Consider the following 16,005-nt stretch of genomic DNA (forward strand, 5'->3'; position numbering starts at 1 on the left):
ATACATGAACATAACAATGAACACTCATACTTTTTAGATGTCAGGGCCCTATGCAATATGTACACATATTCTTAATATAGTATACATTTTAACTGACTATGTCTGTCTTTTTGTAGGTGGCTAAAATACGCGGTGCTGCTGACTTACTGTGTGTGATGCATTCACCAACGTAACGTTATGTGTAGGTACCTCATGCAACCCTGCTTAAAAAAAATATCACTTGACAAAAAGTATGAATAAAGTAGTGAACTGCAGTGGACGCAACAGATTGTCATGTTTGCGATGACGTTATAACCATAGACATCTTATAAGTAGACGCTGCATTGGCTGCTATTACACAAGCAATTTGGCCGCCATCTTGAAAAGGTGACAAGGTGCCGGCGAGCAGCCTAAACTGACAGGTAGAAAACAAAGATGTCGGACTGGTGTTCAGCGTTTTCCTGCTCAAATGAGCGGACTATTGAAAATAGGAATCGAGGGATTACTTTTCATAAGTAAGATTTAACGTTAACGTACTATTGGTTGTATTTTGTGAAAAGAATATCACCACAGAGTTCAGAAGAAGCAAAGATCTTCACTATTTGTATGTGAAAATCACAAAGAAATCTTCTGGGGGAGGATGACCCCGCCCCTACAGGTATTTGGTTTACAAACTTTCAGCCCCACCTAAAACAAAATTCACCAGCCGCCACTGATTATGATGCATTCTCATTTTAGGCAAAAATAAGACAGTTCTCTCTTAACAGTATAATTTTAACCAGGAATAAGTCTTCAAGTAACAATATTAAAATACTAACATTGTTGGGTAAGACAGACTTTGGTTTTATTCTGAATCCAGTGAAACAGATTGGTGGTTTTAGTTCATATAAAGACTTTCAGGTGTTTATATATGTTTAAGTATTTGGCGGACACTTTTATCCAAAGCAACATACATAAACAATACATATAAAACATACACTGTAAACATTATTATTTAAGGGAAGAATGTAATAGAAAATATCAATACAAAGTGTCAAGGCAGAATAAACTCTCTGCTGCTGCAGGAACAGAGATACAGTCTATAGGTCCCTAAGATATATAGATATCTAATGTATTCATACATTGTTTATGTGGGATATACACATGTATATATAACCTAATCATGTTGTTTCTTCAATTTAAAACTAACTGACCGTTTTTTTCCCCCTTCTCTGGGATTTTTATTCCCAGTTTTGATCTCGGATGTCTGGTCACTTATGGCATATAAGAATATTTTATTACTGTTAAGCAAACTATGAACACACCAAAACATGTGTCCTTTATCATAGCTACACATATGACACGAAAGCGCGCGAAAATGAGTGGTATTCAGTGAGGTAAAATGAATGAAATGCGCTGACAGTTCACTGCTCCTGCCAGATTAATTGCATTGAGTGGATTGGATCACCACTCCAAGATGGCGGCCCGCATCTCGTCTGCGCGAGTAGGCAGTAGCGCTCGATGCTGCGTCTACTTATAAGATGTCTATGGTTCTAACGTTAGCAGTGAGTTTACAGCCTCACTGATTTAACTACACAAAAAATACAAGTTAAGTTACTCAGCCAATAAACGTTAGCTTACATTCAAAACTTACCCTTCTTTTTGCAAATGTCAAACGAAGTTGAAAGTTGTTGCGTCTACGTCTGTAATCTTCGAACTGCATGTTTTGCATACTGGAATTTGTTTATTGTTGACCAACTCGTAGTTTTAATCCCCGAACGAAACTATTTTTGGCATGATTTTTCCTCACTGGCGGGTTGATTGAGAGCTCTTCTTTGTTGGTTTTCCTGCAATTTGATTGGCTGAATGCTGTGTGACGAAAATAACGTTGATGTAATTTGATTGGCTGTTGTACTGACAGGTAGCGCACATACGCTGACAAACACGCGTACACAAAGGAAGATACGGAGCGCTCCTTAATAACTTTTTAATCGTTGGGTTTTGGGGAAAGTAGCAAGTCATGTCAAGTCAAAAGGCTGAAGTCCAAGTCAAGTCACAAGTCATTGATGTTAAAGTCTAAGTCGAGTTGCAAGTCTTTTTACATTTTGTCAAGTCGAGTCTAAAGTCATCAAATTCATGACTCGAGTCTGACTCGAGTCCAAGTCATGTGACTCGAGTCCACACCCCTGGAGACTGGTAACAAATGGTTGGGATTAACACAACGTAAAAAAATAAATCCTAGTAAAAGTCGCAAAATTAAACTAAAACTGTTCAAGAATGAATAAAAACACAATTTTGACACATCCTGAAAAGATGGACGTTAACCATCAATCATTAGCTCGGTTAGCATAGTACAAACCGGTAACAGATGGTTGGGATTAAAACAATATAAAAATTTAAAAAAATCCCTGTAAAAGTTGCAAAATTAAACTAAAACTGTTCAAGAATGAATAAAAGCACAATTTTGACACATCTTGAAAAGATGGATGGTTACCATCAATCAATAACTCGGTTAGCATAGCACAGACTGGCCACAGGTGGTTGGGATTAAAAATAAATAAAAAACAAATCCCTGTAAAAGTCACTAAATTCAACCAAAACTGTTTAACAATGAATAAAAACACAATTTTGACACATCCTGAAAAGATGCAGGCTGTATAGCATCCATTGTTAGTCGGGTTAGTTTAGCACAGAGCGGTAACAGCTGGTTGGGATTAATGTAAACAAATATTAATTAATAAAAATAATAAATCCTACATGTTCTCAGTAAAAGACCATAAAATCAACTAAGAACCAGTAAATATGTTTAAGAATGAAAAAAAAACCACACCATTCGGACACATTTTGGTCATTTACCATGCATCGTTTGCTCAGTTAGCTTAGCACATAGCTGGTTGGGTTTAATGTAAATCTAAAAAAAAAACGTTAAATTATTATTATTAAAACAGGAATAAAATCACAAGATAACAGATCGGCTGCTATCATAGCCTTTCCACCTATTTGGTTTTGCTAATTTGCGTCATGCTAAGCTACGTGGCTGTGCATTGGTCTCACTCTCGGCGAGGAAGCAAACACAGCGAATGTCAAACTGCTCACCTTTTTTTTCCTCTTCTCTTTTTTAGGACTCAAAGCAAAAGGTCAAGCAAGGCGATGATTTATGTATTTCTGTTACAGAACAAAATGTTGAACGGTTTCAGAACGCAACACAAACAAAAGCAAAAGACACCTTGCATAGAACGCAGGACCGATTAATAGGAATAAGTTAACAAACAAGTTTGACGGTTGGTGAAAAAAAACATTCTTCAGGCGGGGGAATAATTGGACGTGGTATCCACACGCAAACTGAAACATTCAATAGCATTGTCTTTAAAAATCACCTGTGGGCTTAATCACGTCGTCGGCGCTCTGTTGCCAACGGAGACGCGACTCTTGACATTTTGCGACGTGTTGAGAGGACAGATTCCTTTGACATTTGCGCTGAAAGACACTCTGCTTGCCGTCCACGCCTACATTTTCCCGTTTTTTTCCCCCTTCTCGTTATCTCGCCGCGGCACCAGACAAACAAAACCTGATACACGACATCACCAAAAGTATTTGGCCACCTGCCTTGACTGACATATGAACTTGAAGTGCCATCCCAATCCCAACCCATAGGGTTCAATATGATGTCGGTCCACCTTTTTGCAGCTATTACAGCTTCAACTCTTCCGGGAAGGCTGTCCACAAGGTTGCGGAGTGTGTATATAGGAATTTTCCACCATTCTTCCGAAAATGCATTGGTGATGTTCGTCGAGAAGGCCTGACTCTCAGTCTCTGTTTTAATTCATCCCAAAGGTGTTCTATCGGGTTAAGGTCAGGACTCTGTGCAGGCCAGTCAAGTTCATCCACACCAGACTCTGTCATCTATGCCTTTATGGACCTTGCTTTGTGCACTAGTGCACAGTCATGATGGAAAAGGCAAAGGCCTGCCCCAAACAATTCCCACAAGGCTGGGAGCATAGAATTGTCCAAAAAGGTTTTGGAATCCTGGAACCTTCAAAATTCCTTTCCCTGAAAAGCAACCCCACACCATAATTCCTCCACTGCCCTCTCTCTGTCGGTTTACGTGACCTACCATTTGGTGGCTGAGTTGCTGTTGTTCCCTAAATCTTCCCTTATTTTTTTATAATAAAGCTGACAGTTGACTTTGGAATATTTTGGAACGAGAACATTTCACGACTGGATTTGTTGCACAGGCGGCATCCTGTGACAGTTCCAAACCTGAGAGCTCCTTTCACAAATGTTTGTAGAAACAGTGTCCATCCCTAAGTGCTTGATTTTATACACCTCTGGCCGGGCCAAATGAATAGGACACCTGATTCTCATCATTTGGATGGGTGGCCAAATACTTTTGGCAATATAGTGTAGCATGGGGGCTCTTACTACACTTTGGACTTCTTCTAGTCAAGTGGAGATCAAAACCACTAGGAGTCTTGTGGTCTGGTGCGGAGCAAACATTGGCTGTGACTGCTCTTTTCTGGCTTGAACCAACAGTATACCATGGAATGTTAACAATAAAGAAAAAGGATTTGACCTTTGGTTCGAGTCTATACAAGTCGGTCGACATAAACGGGACCGGCAATGGATTAAAAACAAATAGATTCTTCTACAATCCCTGAAAGACTGAAGGCTGTCACCTTTTATGTTCAACAGGTTCCCCCGTGAGCTTTCCAATGGAGTGTTGAGGTACAATATATGACCAAATATGGTCACGTGATGCGAAGGACAGTCTGGGGCCAACAACGAGAGGGTCTCACCCTCGCGTCCAAGCCTTCCCTTCCCCGTCCTAATGTCTGCTCCTTCTGATACCGCGGCGCTGGGTCCCAAAGACGGAGTTCCAGGAGGAGCTGCGACTGAAGCTCCTGTAGGTGCAGCAGGAACTGGAGGAGCTGCGACCGCGGCTCCTGCTGCGCTCCAGGCTGCGGACGAACCTGTGGCCGCGCGAGAAGAGGCTGCTCCAGGACGAGGTGCTGCTGCAGGTGGAAGGACTCCGGCGGAAGTAAGGGACGGGCCTCTTCCTGGCACTGGGGGACGAGAAGCAAACATAATCGAGTTCAGTGGTTTTCAAAGTTTTTCCACCAAATACCATCTCCACTGAAAATCGCCATAATGCCATCCATCCATCCCTTTTCTACCGCTTGTCCCTTTCGGGATCACGGGGGGTGCTGGAGCTTATCTCAGCTGAATTTGGGTAGAGGGTGGTGTACACCCTGGACAAGTCGCCACCTCATCACAGGGCCAACACAGATAGACAGACAACAATTAAACAGTAGGACCAATTTAGTGTTGCCAATCAACCTATCCCCTGGTGCAAGGGTGCCCATTACGTCGATTGCGAGCTATCGGTCAATCGCAAAGGGTGTGTCAGTCGATCGCAAGCCAGGCATTAAAAAGATAGACATAAAAATTAGCAATCATCAATCTTCACCAAGACTTCACTTTCGTCAGTTGTTTGACATTCCCGGCACCCGAGCATCTTGTGAGATGACGCTGGCTGCTGCGAGCTTATTATTGAGAAAAAAATCACTGACAGGACGGAAAGAAACACTTATTATTTCAACAGACTGTTGGGCCGTATCTGCTGTTAAAAAACTCTAAAGACCGACTGCACAGTTCCTGTTTTCACCATAAAAGACCTGCTTCATCCTGTCTGTGCTAACAAAATAAGAGTCTCAGAAAGCTAGCGTGCACAAACATGCCAGCTACGGAGTTTGATGCCAATGTATTTCCTCATCGACCGCTCCCTCTGCTCTCTCGCCCACACACTCACTGACGTCACTCACCTGCTGCCACACATTAAAGGGCCACACACACATATGCTACTTTCATAACAAAGTGTTTAAAAACAAGTATGCAAGTTGGACAAATGAGATGCCAAATTGCTAAATGCCAATACCACTTGCATGTGGTATTGGACAGAAAGCGGGACTTTTTTTTCTCCTCCATTTGAAAATGCGGACGTTATCAGCACCACTGTCTGATTCCAATCAATGCAAGTCATCAGAATCAGGTAATAAACCAACTTATATTCTTGTCTTCATGAAACAAAGGAATCTATATGTGTTAAACATGCTTGTATTATCATTAAACACCATTAACTTGTTAACAAAAATGTCTCTTTCATAAATAAATACATATAAATTATAAATATGAATGAGGTAGATCTCCTTGACTTGGTCAATTGAAAAGTAGTGTGGGCACCTCTGCACTGGTGCATGTCTTTGGAGGTGGGAGCAAGCTGGAGAACACGCAAACTCCACACAACCTCATCTCTTCAATTACCTCGTGATTCGACGCGCCTCCAGATGGCTCGGCGAATCCTTCCTCCTCTTCCTCATCGGAGAGTAGAATTCACGTCTCCGTCGCTTCCTGCTGGACTTGTGCATGACGTCCGTCTCTCTGGAACTGGATGTCCGCCGCCTTGATCGCGACCTGCGAGGCAGACGGGTGAGAAATGTTGTCGTCTCGGTGACAGGACTGCGGTTCCCCGGCTATGATTGGTTGGTGACTTTGGTCAAGTTCACCTGTCGTGGCTGTATCTGGAGTAGCTTCCCCTGGAGCTGTTGCTGCTCACGCTGCCTCGCCGCCTCCGAGCCGGAGAATAACTCGGCAAACGCGAGTAGGACCTGCAACGAAGGAGCGTGCTTTAAAGGCCTACTGAAATGAGATTTTCTATTTTAAACGGGGATAGCAGGTCCATTCTATATGTCATACCTGATCATTTCGTGATATTGCCATATTTTTGCTGAAAAGATTTAGTAGAGAACATCAACGATAAAGTTCGCAACTTTTGGTCGCTAATAAAAAAGCCTTGCCTGTACCGGAAGTAGCAGACGATGTGCGCGTGACGTCCCAGGTTGTGGAGCTCTTCACATCTGAACATTGTTTATAATCAGGACCACCAGCAGCGAGAGCGATTCGGACCGAGAAAGTGCCGATTTCCCCATTAATTTGAGCACGGATGAAAGATTCGTGGATGAGGAAACTGAGAGTGAAGGACTAGAAAAAAAAATAGACGGCAGAGCGATTCGGATGTTATTAGTCACATTTACTAGGATCATTCTGGAAAATCCCTTATCTGCTTATTGTGTTACTAGTGTTTTAGTGAGATTATATGGTCGTACCTGTACAACCTGAAAGTCAGAGGGGTGTGGCCACGGGTGTGGTGACCGCCAGTGTCTCCGAGGGAAGCCACGTTTCTCGACTAAGCGAAGGCAGCCGGGCTGAGATTTTTTTTTCCCCCTCCTCCGCGGTGAAAGTATCCGACGGTCGGGGGCGGCCGGTGGGAGGAGGAAAGAGAGTTCGCAGCTGCAGGAGGAACAACGCAAGCTCGCCGCCCATGTCCACGGTAAGAGCCGACTTATTACCACCATTTTCTCACCGAAACCTGCCAGTGGACATGTGGTAAGGAATCATGTTCGCTTGACCGCTCTGTCCCATAGTAAAGCTTCACTGTAATCTTTCGGGAATGTAAACAAGGAAACAAGGAAACACCTGGTTGTGTTTTTGTTGCTAAAGGCGGCCGCAATACATCTTTCTTCTTTGACGTCTCCATTATTAATTGAACAAATTGCAAAAGATTCAGCAACGCAGAAGTCCATAATACTGTGGAATCATGCGATGAAAAGAGACGACTTATAGCTGTGAACGGTGCTGCTGGAACAAAATATCCGCTACAATGCGTGACGTCACGCGCATGCGTCATCATACCGCAAAGTTTTAGCATGATACTTCCGCGCAAAATTTAAAATTGTAATTTAGTAAACTAAACCGGGCGTATAGCATGTGTTGCAATGTTAATATTTCATCATTGATATATAAACTATCAGACTGCGTGGTCGGTAGTAGTGGGTTTCAGTAGGCCTTTGAGATCTAGAAGATTTCATAAGTGTCATTCCGTGTAATTCACACCTAACAGACGACGAGTTTCGAGAGTGGTGTCCCGAGTATCTGGAGCTGCCTGATGATCTGCACCTCCTCCTTTTCCTACTCTTCTTCTTCTTCTTCTTCTTCTTCTTCTTCCTTCCTCGGCTCCGTGACCTTCCGGAAGACTCGCTCGCCTCCTGGGAGCAGCCGGAAGTCTCGGAAGATCTCATGACGTCAACCCGACATCCCAACATGACGTGTTCTCTGTGAGGGAAACATTTGTTGGAATGGTAAGTGAGGATATTCAAGCAGTTTTTTTCATATTGCACCGTTGGCTCACATCTTGGGTGCCATGAGTGCAGATTTGAATAGACATCGGATCTGAGAGGGCCGTAGTCACCCTGATATTATTTGTTGTCGAGGCTTTGATCAAGTCTAACAGGATGTGCCAGATTTACGTTGGTAAACCTCACTCCCGACAACTTCAAGAACTAGCTGGGTTACACAAAGACCTACAACACAACTGCTTCCAAACAGTCCTCAACTGTCATCTTGGGATTTCGAAGTTTGACACCTTTCAACACTTTCCGCAAGATAAAACCCACGCCGTGAGGCATCCTACAACTATGGTGGAAACAAATATTCATCCTGGTCACAAAAATCATGAACGACTCTTTCTTGACCCGACTTCTTCACGTCTGCTAGAGTCTGGTTTGCGAATCCCTCGCCTGTTTCTTTAAAGCACCCCAAAAGTTGAGCTGTCGCTAATCTAAAAATCACCAACCTTGTTGACAAAAGTCACTTTGGCCACAAAAACAAAATATCTACAAACCCTGTTTCCATATGAGTCGGGAAATTGTGTTAGATTTAAATATAAACGGAATATAATGATTTGCAAATCATTTTCAACCCATATTCAGTTGAATATGCTACAAAGACCACATATTTGATGTTCAAACTGATAAACATTTATTTTTTTGCAAATAATCATTAACTTTAGAATTTGATGCCAGCAACACGTGACGAAGAAGTTGGGAAAGGTGGCAATAAATACTGATAAAGTTGAGGAATGCTCATCAAACACTTATTTGGAACATCCCACAGGTGTGCAGGCTAATTGGGAACAGGTAGGTGCCATGATTGGGTATAAATACAGCTTCCTGAAAAATGGTCAGTCTTTCACAAGAAAGGATGGGGTGGGGTACACCCCTTTGTCCACAACTGCGTGAGCAAATAGTCAAACAGTTTAAGAACAACGTTTCTCGAAGTGCAATTGCAAGAAATTTAGGGATTTCAACATCTACATTCCATAATATTATCAAAAGGTTCAGAGAATCTGAAGAAATCACTCCACGTAAGCGGCATGGCCAGAAACCAACATTGACCGTGACCTTCGGTCTCTCGGACGGCACTGTATGAAAAATCAACAACAATCTCTAAAGGATATCACCACATGGTCTCAGGAACACTTCAGAAAACCACTGTCACTAAATACAGTTGGTCGCTACATCTGTAAGTGCAAGTTAAAACTCTACTATGCAAAACAAAAGCCATTTATCAACAACATCCAGAAACGCCGCCGGCTTCTCTGGGCCCAAGATCATCTAAGATGGACTGATGCAAAGTGGAAAAGTGTTCTGTGGTCTGACGAGTCCACATTTCAAATTGTTTTTGGAAATATTCGACAAAAAGGGGAAGCCAACTATCTAGGTTGTTATCGACGCAAAGTTCAAAAGCCAGCATCTGTGATGGTATGGGGGTGCATTAGTGCCCAAGGCATTGGTAACTTACACATCTGTGAAGGCACCATTAATGTTGAAAGGTAAATACAGGTTTTGGAACAACATATGCTGCCATCTAAGCGCCGTCTTTTTCATGGACGCCCCTGCTTATTTCAGCAAGACAATGCCAAGCCACATTCAGCACGTGTTGCAGCAGCGTGGCTTTGTAAAAAAAGAGTGTGGGTACTTTCCTGGCCTGCCTGCAGTCCAGAACTGTCTCCCATCGAAAATGTGTGGCGCATTATGAAGCGTAAAATACGACAGCGGAGACTCCGGACTGTTCAACGACTGAAGAGCTACATAAAACATTAATGGGAAATAATTCCACTTTCAAAGCTTCAACAATTAGTTTTCTCAGTTCCCAAACGTTTATTGAGTGTTGTTAAAAGAAAAGGTAATGTAACACAGTGGTGAACATGCCCTTTCCCAACTACTTTGGCACGTGTTGCAGCCATGAAATTCTAAAGTAATTATTATTTGCAAAAAAAAATCAATAAAGTTAGGAGTTTGAACATCAAATATCTTGTCTTTGTAGTGCATTCAATTGAATATGGGTTGAAAGTAATTTGCAAATCATTGTATTCCGTTTATATTTACATCTAACATAATTTCCCAACTCATATGGAAACAGGGTTTGTACAAAAAACCAAACCAGTGAAGTTGGCATGTTGTGTAAATCGTAAATTAAAACAGAATACAAGGATTTGCAAATCTTTTTTAGCTTATATTCAATTGAATCAACTGCAAATACAAGATATGTAATGTTCGAACTAAGAAACTTTATTTTTATTTCTTAGAATTTAATGGCAGCAACATGTTGCATAAAAGTTGGCAGAAGGGCATTTTTACCACCATGTTACATGGCCTTTCCTTTTAACAACACTCAGTAAACGTTTGAGAACTGAGGAGACCAAGGTTTGAAGCTTTTCAGGTGGAATTATTTCCCATTCTTGCTTGATGTACTGCTTAAGTTGTCCAGGGGTCTCTGTTGTCGTATTTTAGGCTTCATAATGCACCACACATTTTCAACTGGAGACTGGTCTTGACTACAGTGGTACCCGCTCTCTTTCACTATGAAGCCATGCTGTTGTAACACGTGGCTTGGCATTGTCTTGCTAAAATAAGCAGGGGCGCCCATGATAATGTTGCTTGGATGGCAACATGTGTTGCTCCAAAACCTGTATCTACCTTTCAGCATTAATGGTGCTTTCACAGCTGTGTAAATTACCCATGCCTTGGGCACTAATGCACCCCCATACCATCACAGATGCTGGTTTTTGAACTTTGCGGCAAAAACAATCCGGATGGTTCTTTTCCTCTTCGTTCACGACATCCACAGTTTCTAAAAACAATTTGAAACGTGGACTGGTCAGACCACAGAAAACTTTTCCACTTTGCATCAGTCCACCTTTGATGAGTTCCGGCCCAGCAAAGCCGGCGACATTTCTTGGTGTTGTTGATAAATGGCTTTTGGCTTTGCATAGTAAAGTTTTAACTTGCACTTACAGATGTATCGACAAACTGTAGTTACTGACAGTGGTTTTCTGAAGTGTCCCTGAGCCCATGTGGTGATATCCTTTACACACTGATGTCGCTTTTTCATGCAGTACCGCCTGAGGGACACAAGGTCAGGGGCTTTCAATGTTACGTGCAGTGATTTCTCCAGATTCTCTGAACCTTTTGATGATATTACTTAGACCTTAGATGGTGACATCTCTAAATTCTTTGCAATAGCTCGTTGAAAAATGTTGTTCTCAAACTGTTGGACAAGTTGCTTATGCATTTGTTTACTGTCACAACGAGGTTTCCGCAGGAAGGCAGACAGACTACTCCGGACAAGACGTGCAGGTAAAAACATGATTTAATTCTGAAATATCAAAAGTAGTACAACAAAACAGAACACAAGGCGAAGGCACAACGTGCTGATCGCGCTTGGAGCTAAAGCAAATATTTAGCGCAGGAAACATAATACTATGGACATGGAACAATTAAGAAACTGTGGCATAAAAATAAACAAGACTTACTAGTAGGTTGCGTGAGGCAAACAATGACGCCAGGACAAGTGACCGGCAAAGGCAGGCTTAAATAATGCCTCTGATGAGCAACAGGTGAGCGTCCCGAACACAAGAAGCGGGTGAAAATAATAAGTAGCTAGGGTAACAAACTCAGAGGTGCACAAAAGGAACTAAGGGAGTCCAGAACTAACAGAACATAACAAAAACATGATCCAGACCACGGATCATGACATTTACAAAGTGGTGACCCTCACCCCATCCTTGTTTGTGAATGACTGAGCATTTCATGGAAGCTGCTTTTATACCCAATCATTGCACACACCTGTTCCTAATCAGCCTGTTCACTAGTGGGATGTTCCAAATAAGTGTTTGATGAGCATTCCTTAAACTTCTTTGCCACTTGTGCCAGCTTTTTTTAAACATGTTGCAGGCATCAAATTCCAAATGAGCTAATATTTGCAAAAATAAAGTTTTCCAGTTCGAACGTTAAATATCTTGTCCTTGCAGTCTACTCAATTGAATATAGGTTGAAAATAGAGATGTCCAATATATCGGACTACCAATATTATCGGCCGATAAATGCTTTAAAATGTTATATCGGAAATTATCGGTATCGGTTTCAAAATTATTGTTATCGGTTTCAAAAAGTACAATTTATTACTTTTTAAAACGACACTGTGTCCACGGGCGAAGGGAGAAGTACAGAGCGCCAATAAACCTTAAAGGCACTGCCTTTGCATGCCGGCCCAGTCACATGATATCTACGGCTTTTCACACGCACACAAGTGAATGCAAAGCATACTTGGTCAACAGCCATACAGGTCACACTGAGGGTAGCCGTATAAACAACTTTAACACTGTCACAAATATGCGCCACACTGTGAACCAACACCAAACAAGAATGACAAACACATTTTGGGAGAACATCCGCACCGTAACACAACACAAACACAACACAACAAATACCCGGAAGCCCTTGCAGCACTAACTCTTCCCGGACGCTACAATATACACCCCCCGCTACCACCTACCCCTCACCCCACCTCAACCCTGCCCACTCCAACCTCCTCATGCTCTCTTTTAGGGAGAACATGTCCCAAATTCCAAGCTGCTGTTTTGAGGCATGTTAAAAAAAAAAAAGCACTTTGTGACTTCAATAATAAATATGGCAGTGGCATGTTGGCATTTTTTTACATAACTTGAGTTGATTTATTTTGGAAAACATTGTTACATTGTTTAATGCATCCAGCTGAGCATCACAACAAAATTAGGCATAATAATGTGTTCATTCAACGACTGTATGTATCGGTATGAGTTGATATCAGTATTGGTAATTAAGAGTTGGACGATATCGGAATATCGAATATTGGGAAAAAAAGCCATTATCGGACATCTCTAGTTGTAAAGGATTTGTAAATATTCTTTTTATTTCCGATTTTTACACAACGTGCCAACTTCACTGGTTTTGGGGTTTGTAAAATTCGTCGATTTCACACAGAATTCAATATCGGAGGTGGCGTCGCTCAAGGCTCAATCCTTCGCCCCACCGAGTTCCCCCATGAAAATGCAATATAGAGTCACTTTACCTCAAGCCGTCGTCCCTGCAGGTTTTGCAGAGCGAGGCGTAGCTTGTCACTGAGTTCCCTGAGTCGGAGACGTCATCCTTGTCAGCGAACTGCGAGGCGGCGCGCCGACGTTCTGCGCTCTTGCCGTCGGCGGCCGTTTTGCAGGAAGGCGGCGATGATGTGTCGTTGCCCGAGTCGTAATCGTGCGCGCCGCCGTGACTGGACGTCGTCCCCTCTAAAAGCTTTGACGACAAAATCTGTAAACAAACAAAAGAGGCCGGGGTTTAAAATGCGAGCACGTTCTCGTGAAAAAAACCTGCTAGCTGTTTTAACACCACTGAGAAATCATCCCATTCTACCCTCATATCCCCGTGAAAACTGAAGCAATTTTGTTCCATTCAAACTCGGGAGCTCATACCCTGACAAGATAAGAAACATGCAAATCTGAGGCATGCAGGTAAACACAAAAAGAAAAGTCTAAACTCACTGAAGTGTCAGGAAAAGACTGAGATCTGACAAAAGTGGCTCTAAACTAAAACACAATCATATGAAAACACATAGAGGTTGCGTGAAAAAAAAACTTCTACTGGCTCTAATTCTACTGCAGAAAGGGAAAGAGGAGCCCCGTGGTCGCTCAGATTGTACAAACATGACAAAATGGCTTGTATGTAGCACAGACAGAAGGCAGCAGTGTAAGTAAAAGAGCCTTCATGGCTGTGCCTCCTGCTATCAGCCTGCAGAACCTACATCAACATCCCTCAATCTGCGGACAGCATCCACTTACCAATCAAGATTTCCTCCTTAAGTAGGGAAGGTGTAAGAAAAAGGGGGCAACATAAGTGCATCATTAGAGTCGTCAATTGCAAGAAAAAGACAATAACTCAGAGCCACTTTGACTTTTTTTTTGGAGTGGGACGTACCGGAGTATTGCGTTCAATAGTGGCACTCCATGACCTTTTTACCGCCATTGGGTCTTGGAGTCTTTGTCATTCACACTTTAAGGAAAGCATGTCCTTGTGTTGCCCGATCAGAACACTGGCATGCATTTTTCTGTTCATACTTACCGGTCATCACCCTTGATTGTGCGTTGTGGAATTTAGGTTGTGCTAAATTTATAACTAGACTGTGGCTAGTAGTGATAAGTAAGCTCACTGGCTGTGTTGACGCTGCGCTGATACTGTGTTGGTGTTTCATAATGGTGCCATCTGCTGGATTAGAAAAGTCCCTACATTTGACCTGGGAATAAAATTAAAGGCCTACTGAAATGAGATTTTCTTATTTAAACGGGTACAGCAGGTCCATTCTATGTGTCATACTTGATCATTTCGCGTTATTGCCATATTTTTGCTGAGAGGATTTAGTAGAGAACATCGACGATAAAGTTCGCAACTTTTGGTGCTTATAAAAAAGCCTTGCCTTTACCGTAAGTAGCAGACTATATGCGCGTGACGTCACAGGTTGTGGAGCTCCTTACATCTGAACATTGTTTACAATCATTGACACCAGCAACGAGAGCGATTTGGACCGAGAAAGCGACGATTTCCCCATTAATTTGAGCGAGGATGAAAGATTCGTGGATGAGGAAAGTGAGAGTGAAGGACTAGAAGATAAATCTGGAAAATCCCTTATCTGCTTATTATGTTACTAGTGTTTTAGTGCGATTATATGGTCGCACCTGTACAACCTGAAGGTCGGCCCCGCACCTTTCTTCAGCACCAGTCGACGGGTGGTGGCGATACCCATCTCTGCCCTTCACAAGGGGCCCTCTTCGAAACACGATCTTTCGAAATGATCGCTGCATAATACACTTTACTTTCGCTTGACCGCTCTGTTCCATAGTAAAGCTTCACCGTCATCTTTCGGGAATGTAAACAATGAAGGACCGGCTGTGTTTGTGTTGCTAAAGGCGGCCACAATACACCGCTTCCCACCTACAGCTTTCTTCTTTGATGTCTCCATTATTACTTGAACAAATTGCAAAAGATTCAGCAACACAGATGTCCAGAATACTGTGGGATCATGCGATGAAAAGAGACGACTTACAGCTAGGAACGGTGCTGGAACAAAATGTCCTCTACAATGCGTGGCGTGACGTAACGCGCACGCATCTTCATACCGCGAAATTTCAGCAGAATAGTTTGCCGCGAAATTTAAAATTACAATTAAGTAAACTAACCCGGCTGTATTGGCATGTGCAACAAGCCACATTCAGCACGTGTTACAACAGCATGTCTTTGTAAAAAAAGAGTGCAGGTACTTTACTGGCCCGCCTGCAGTCCAGACCTGTCTCCCATCGAAAATGTGTGGCGCATTATGAAAAGCGTAAAATACGACAGCGGAGACCCCGGACTGTTGAACGACTGAAGCTCTACATAAAACAGGAATGGGAAATAATTCTACTTTCAAAGCTTCAACAATTAGTTTCCTCAGTTCCCAAAGGTTTATTGAGTGTTGTTAAAAGAAAAGGTGATGTAACACAGTGGTGAACATGCCCTTTCCCAACTACTTTGGCACGTGTTGCAGCCATGAAATTCTAAGTTAATTATTATTTGCAAAAAAATAAAAAATAAAGTTTATGACTTTGAACATCAAATATGTTGTCTTTGTAGTGCATTCAACTGAATATGGCTTGAAAAGGATTTGCAAATCATTGTATTCAGTTTATAACACAATTTCCCAACTCAAATGGAAACGGGGTTTGTATTTCCATTTCTGAAAAAGTGATCCAGGGAGCCACTAGGGCGGTGCTAAAGAGCCGCGGGTTGCTGACCCCTAGTTTAA

General features: G+C 42.4%; 1 protein-coding gene across 3 annotated transcripts in view; it reads right to left on the reverse strand.

The window, feature by feature from the left end:
• Positions 1 to 3,053: 3,053 nt before the first annotated feature.
• Positions 3,054 to 16,005, reverse strand: part of srrm4 (serine/arginine repetitive matrix 4) — a 132,409-nt gene continuing 119,457 nt past the window's right edge. For all 3 annotated transcript variants that reach the window (XM_061902954.1, XM_061902946.1, XM_061902938.1), the window contains 5 exons: positions 13,246 to 13,481; positions 7,909 to 8,127; positions 6,522 to 6,623; positions 6,280 to 6,429; positions 3,054 to 5,021 (listed from right to left, as the gene is read on the reverse strand). In XM_061902954.1, coding sequence (XP_061758938.1) covers positions 4,784 to 5,021; positions 6,280 to 6,429; positions 6,522 to 6,623; positions 7,909 to 8,127; positions 13,246 to 13,481 — 945 coding nt within the window. In that variant the 3' untranslated portion in view covers positions 3,054 to 4,783. The remainder of the gene's footprint in view (positions 5,022 to 6,279; positions 6,430 to 6,521; positions 6,624 to 7,908; positions 8,128 to 13,245; positions 13,482 to 16,005) is intronic.

This window comes from Nerophis ophidion, linkage group LG01, assembly GCF_033978795.1.
Source record: "Nerophis ophidion isolate RoL-2023_Sa linkage group LG01, RoL_Noph_v1.0, whole genome shotgun sequence".
Classification (NCBI taxonomy): domain Eukaryota; kingdom Metazoa; phylum Chordata; class Actinopteri; order Syngnathiformes; family Syngnathidae; genus Nerophis; species Nerophis ophidion.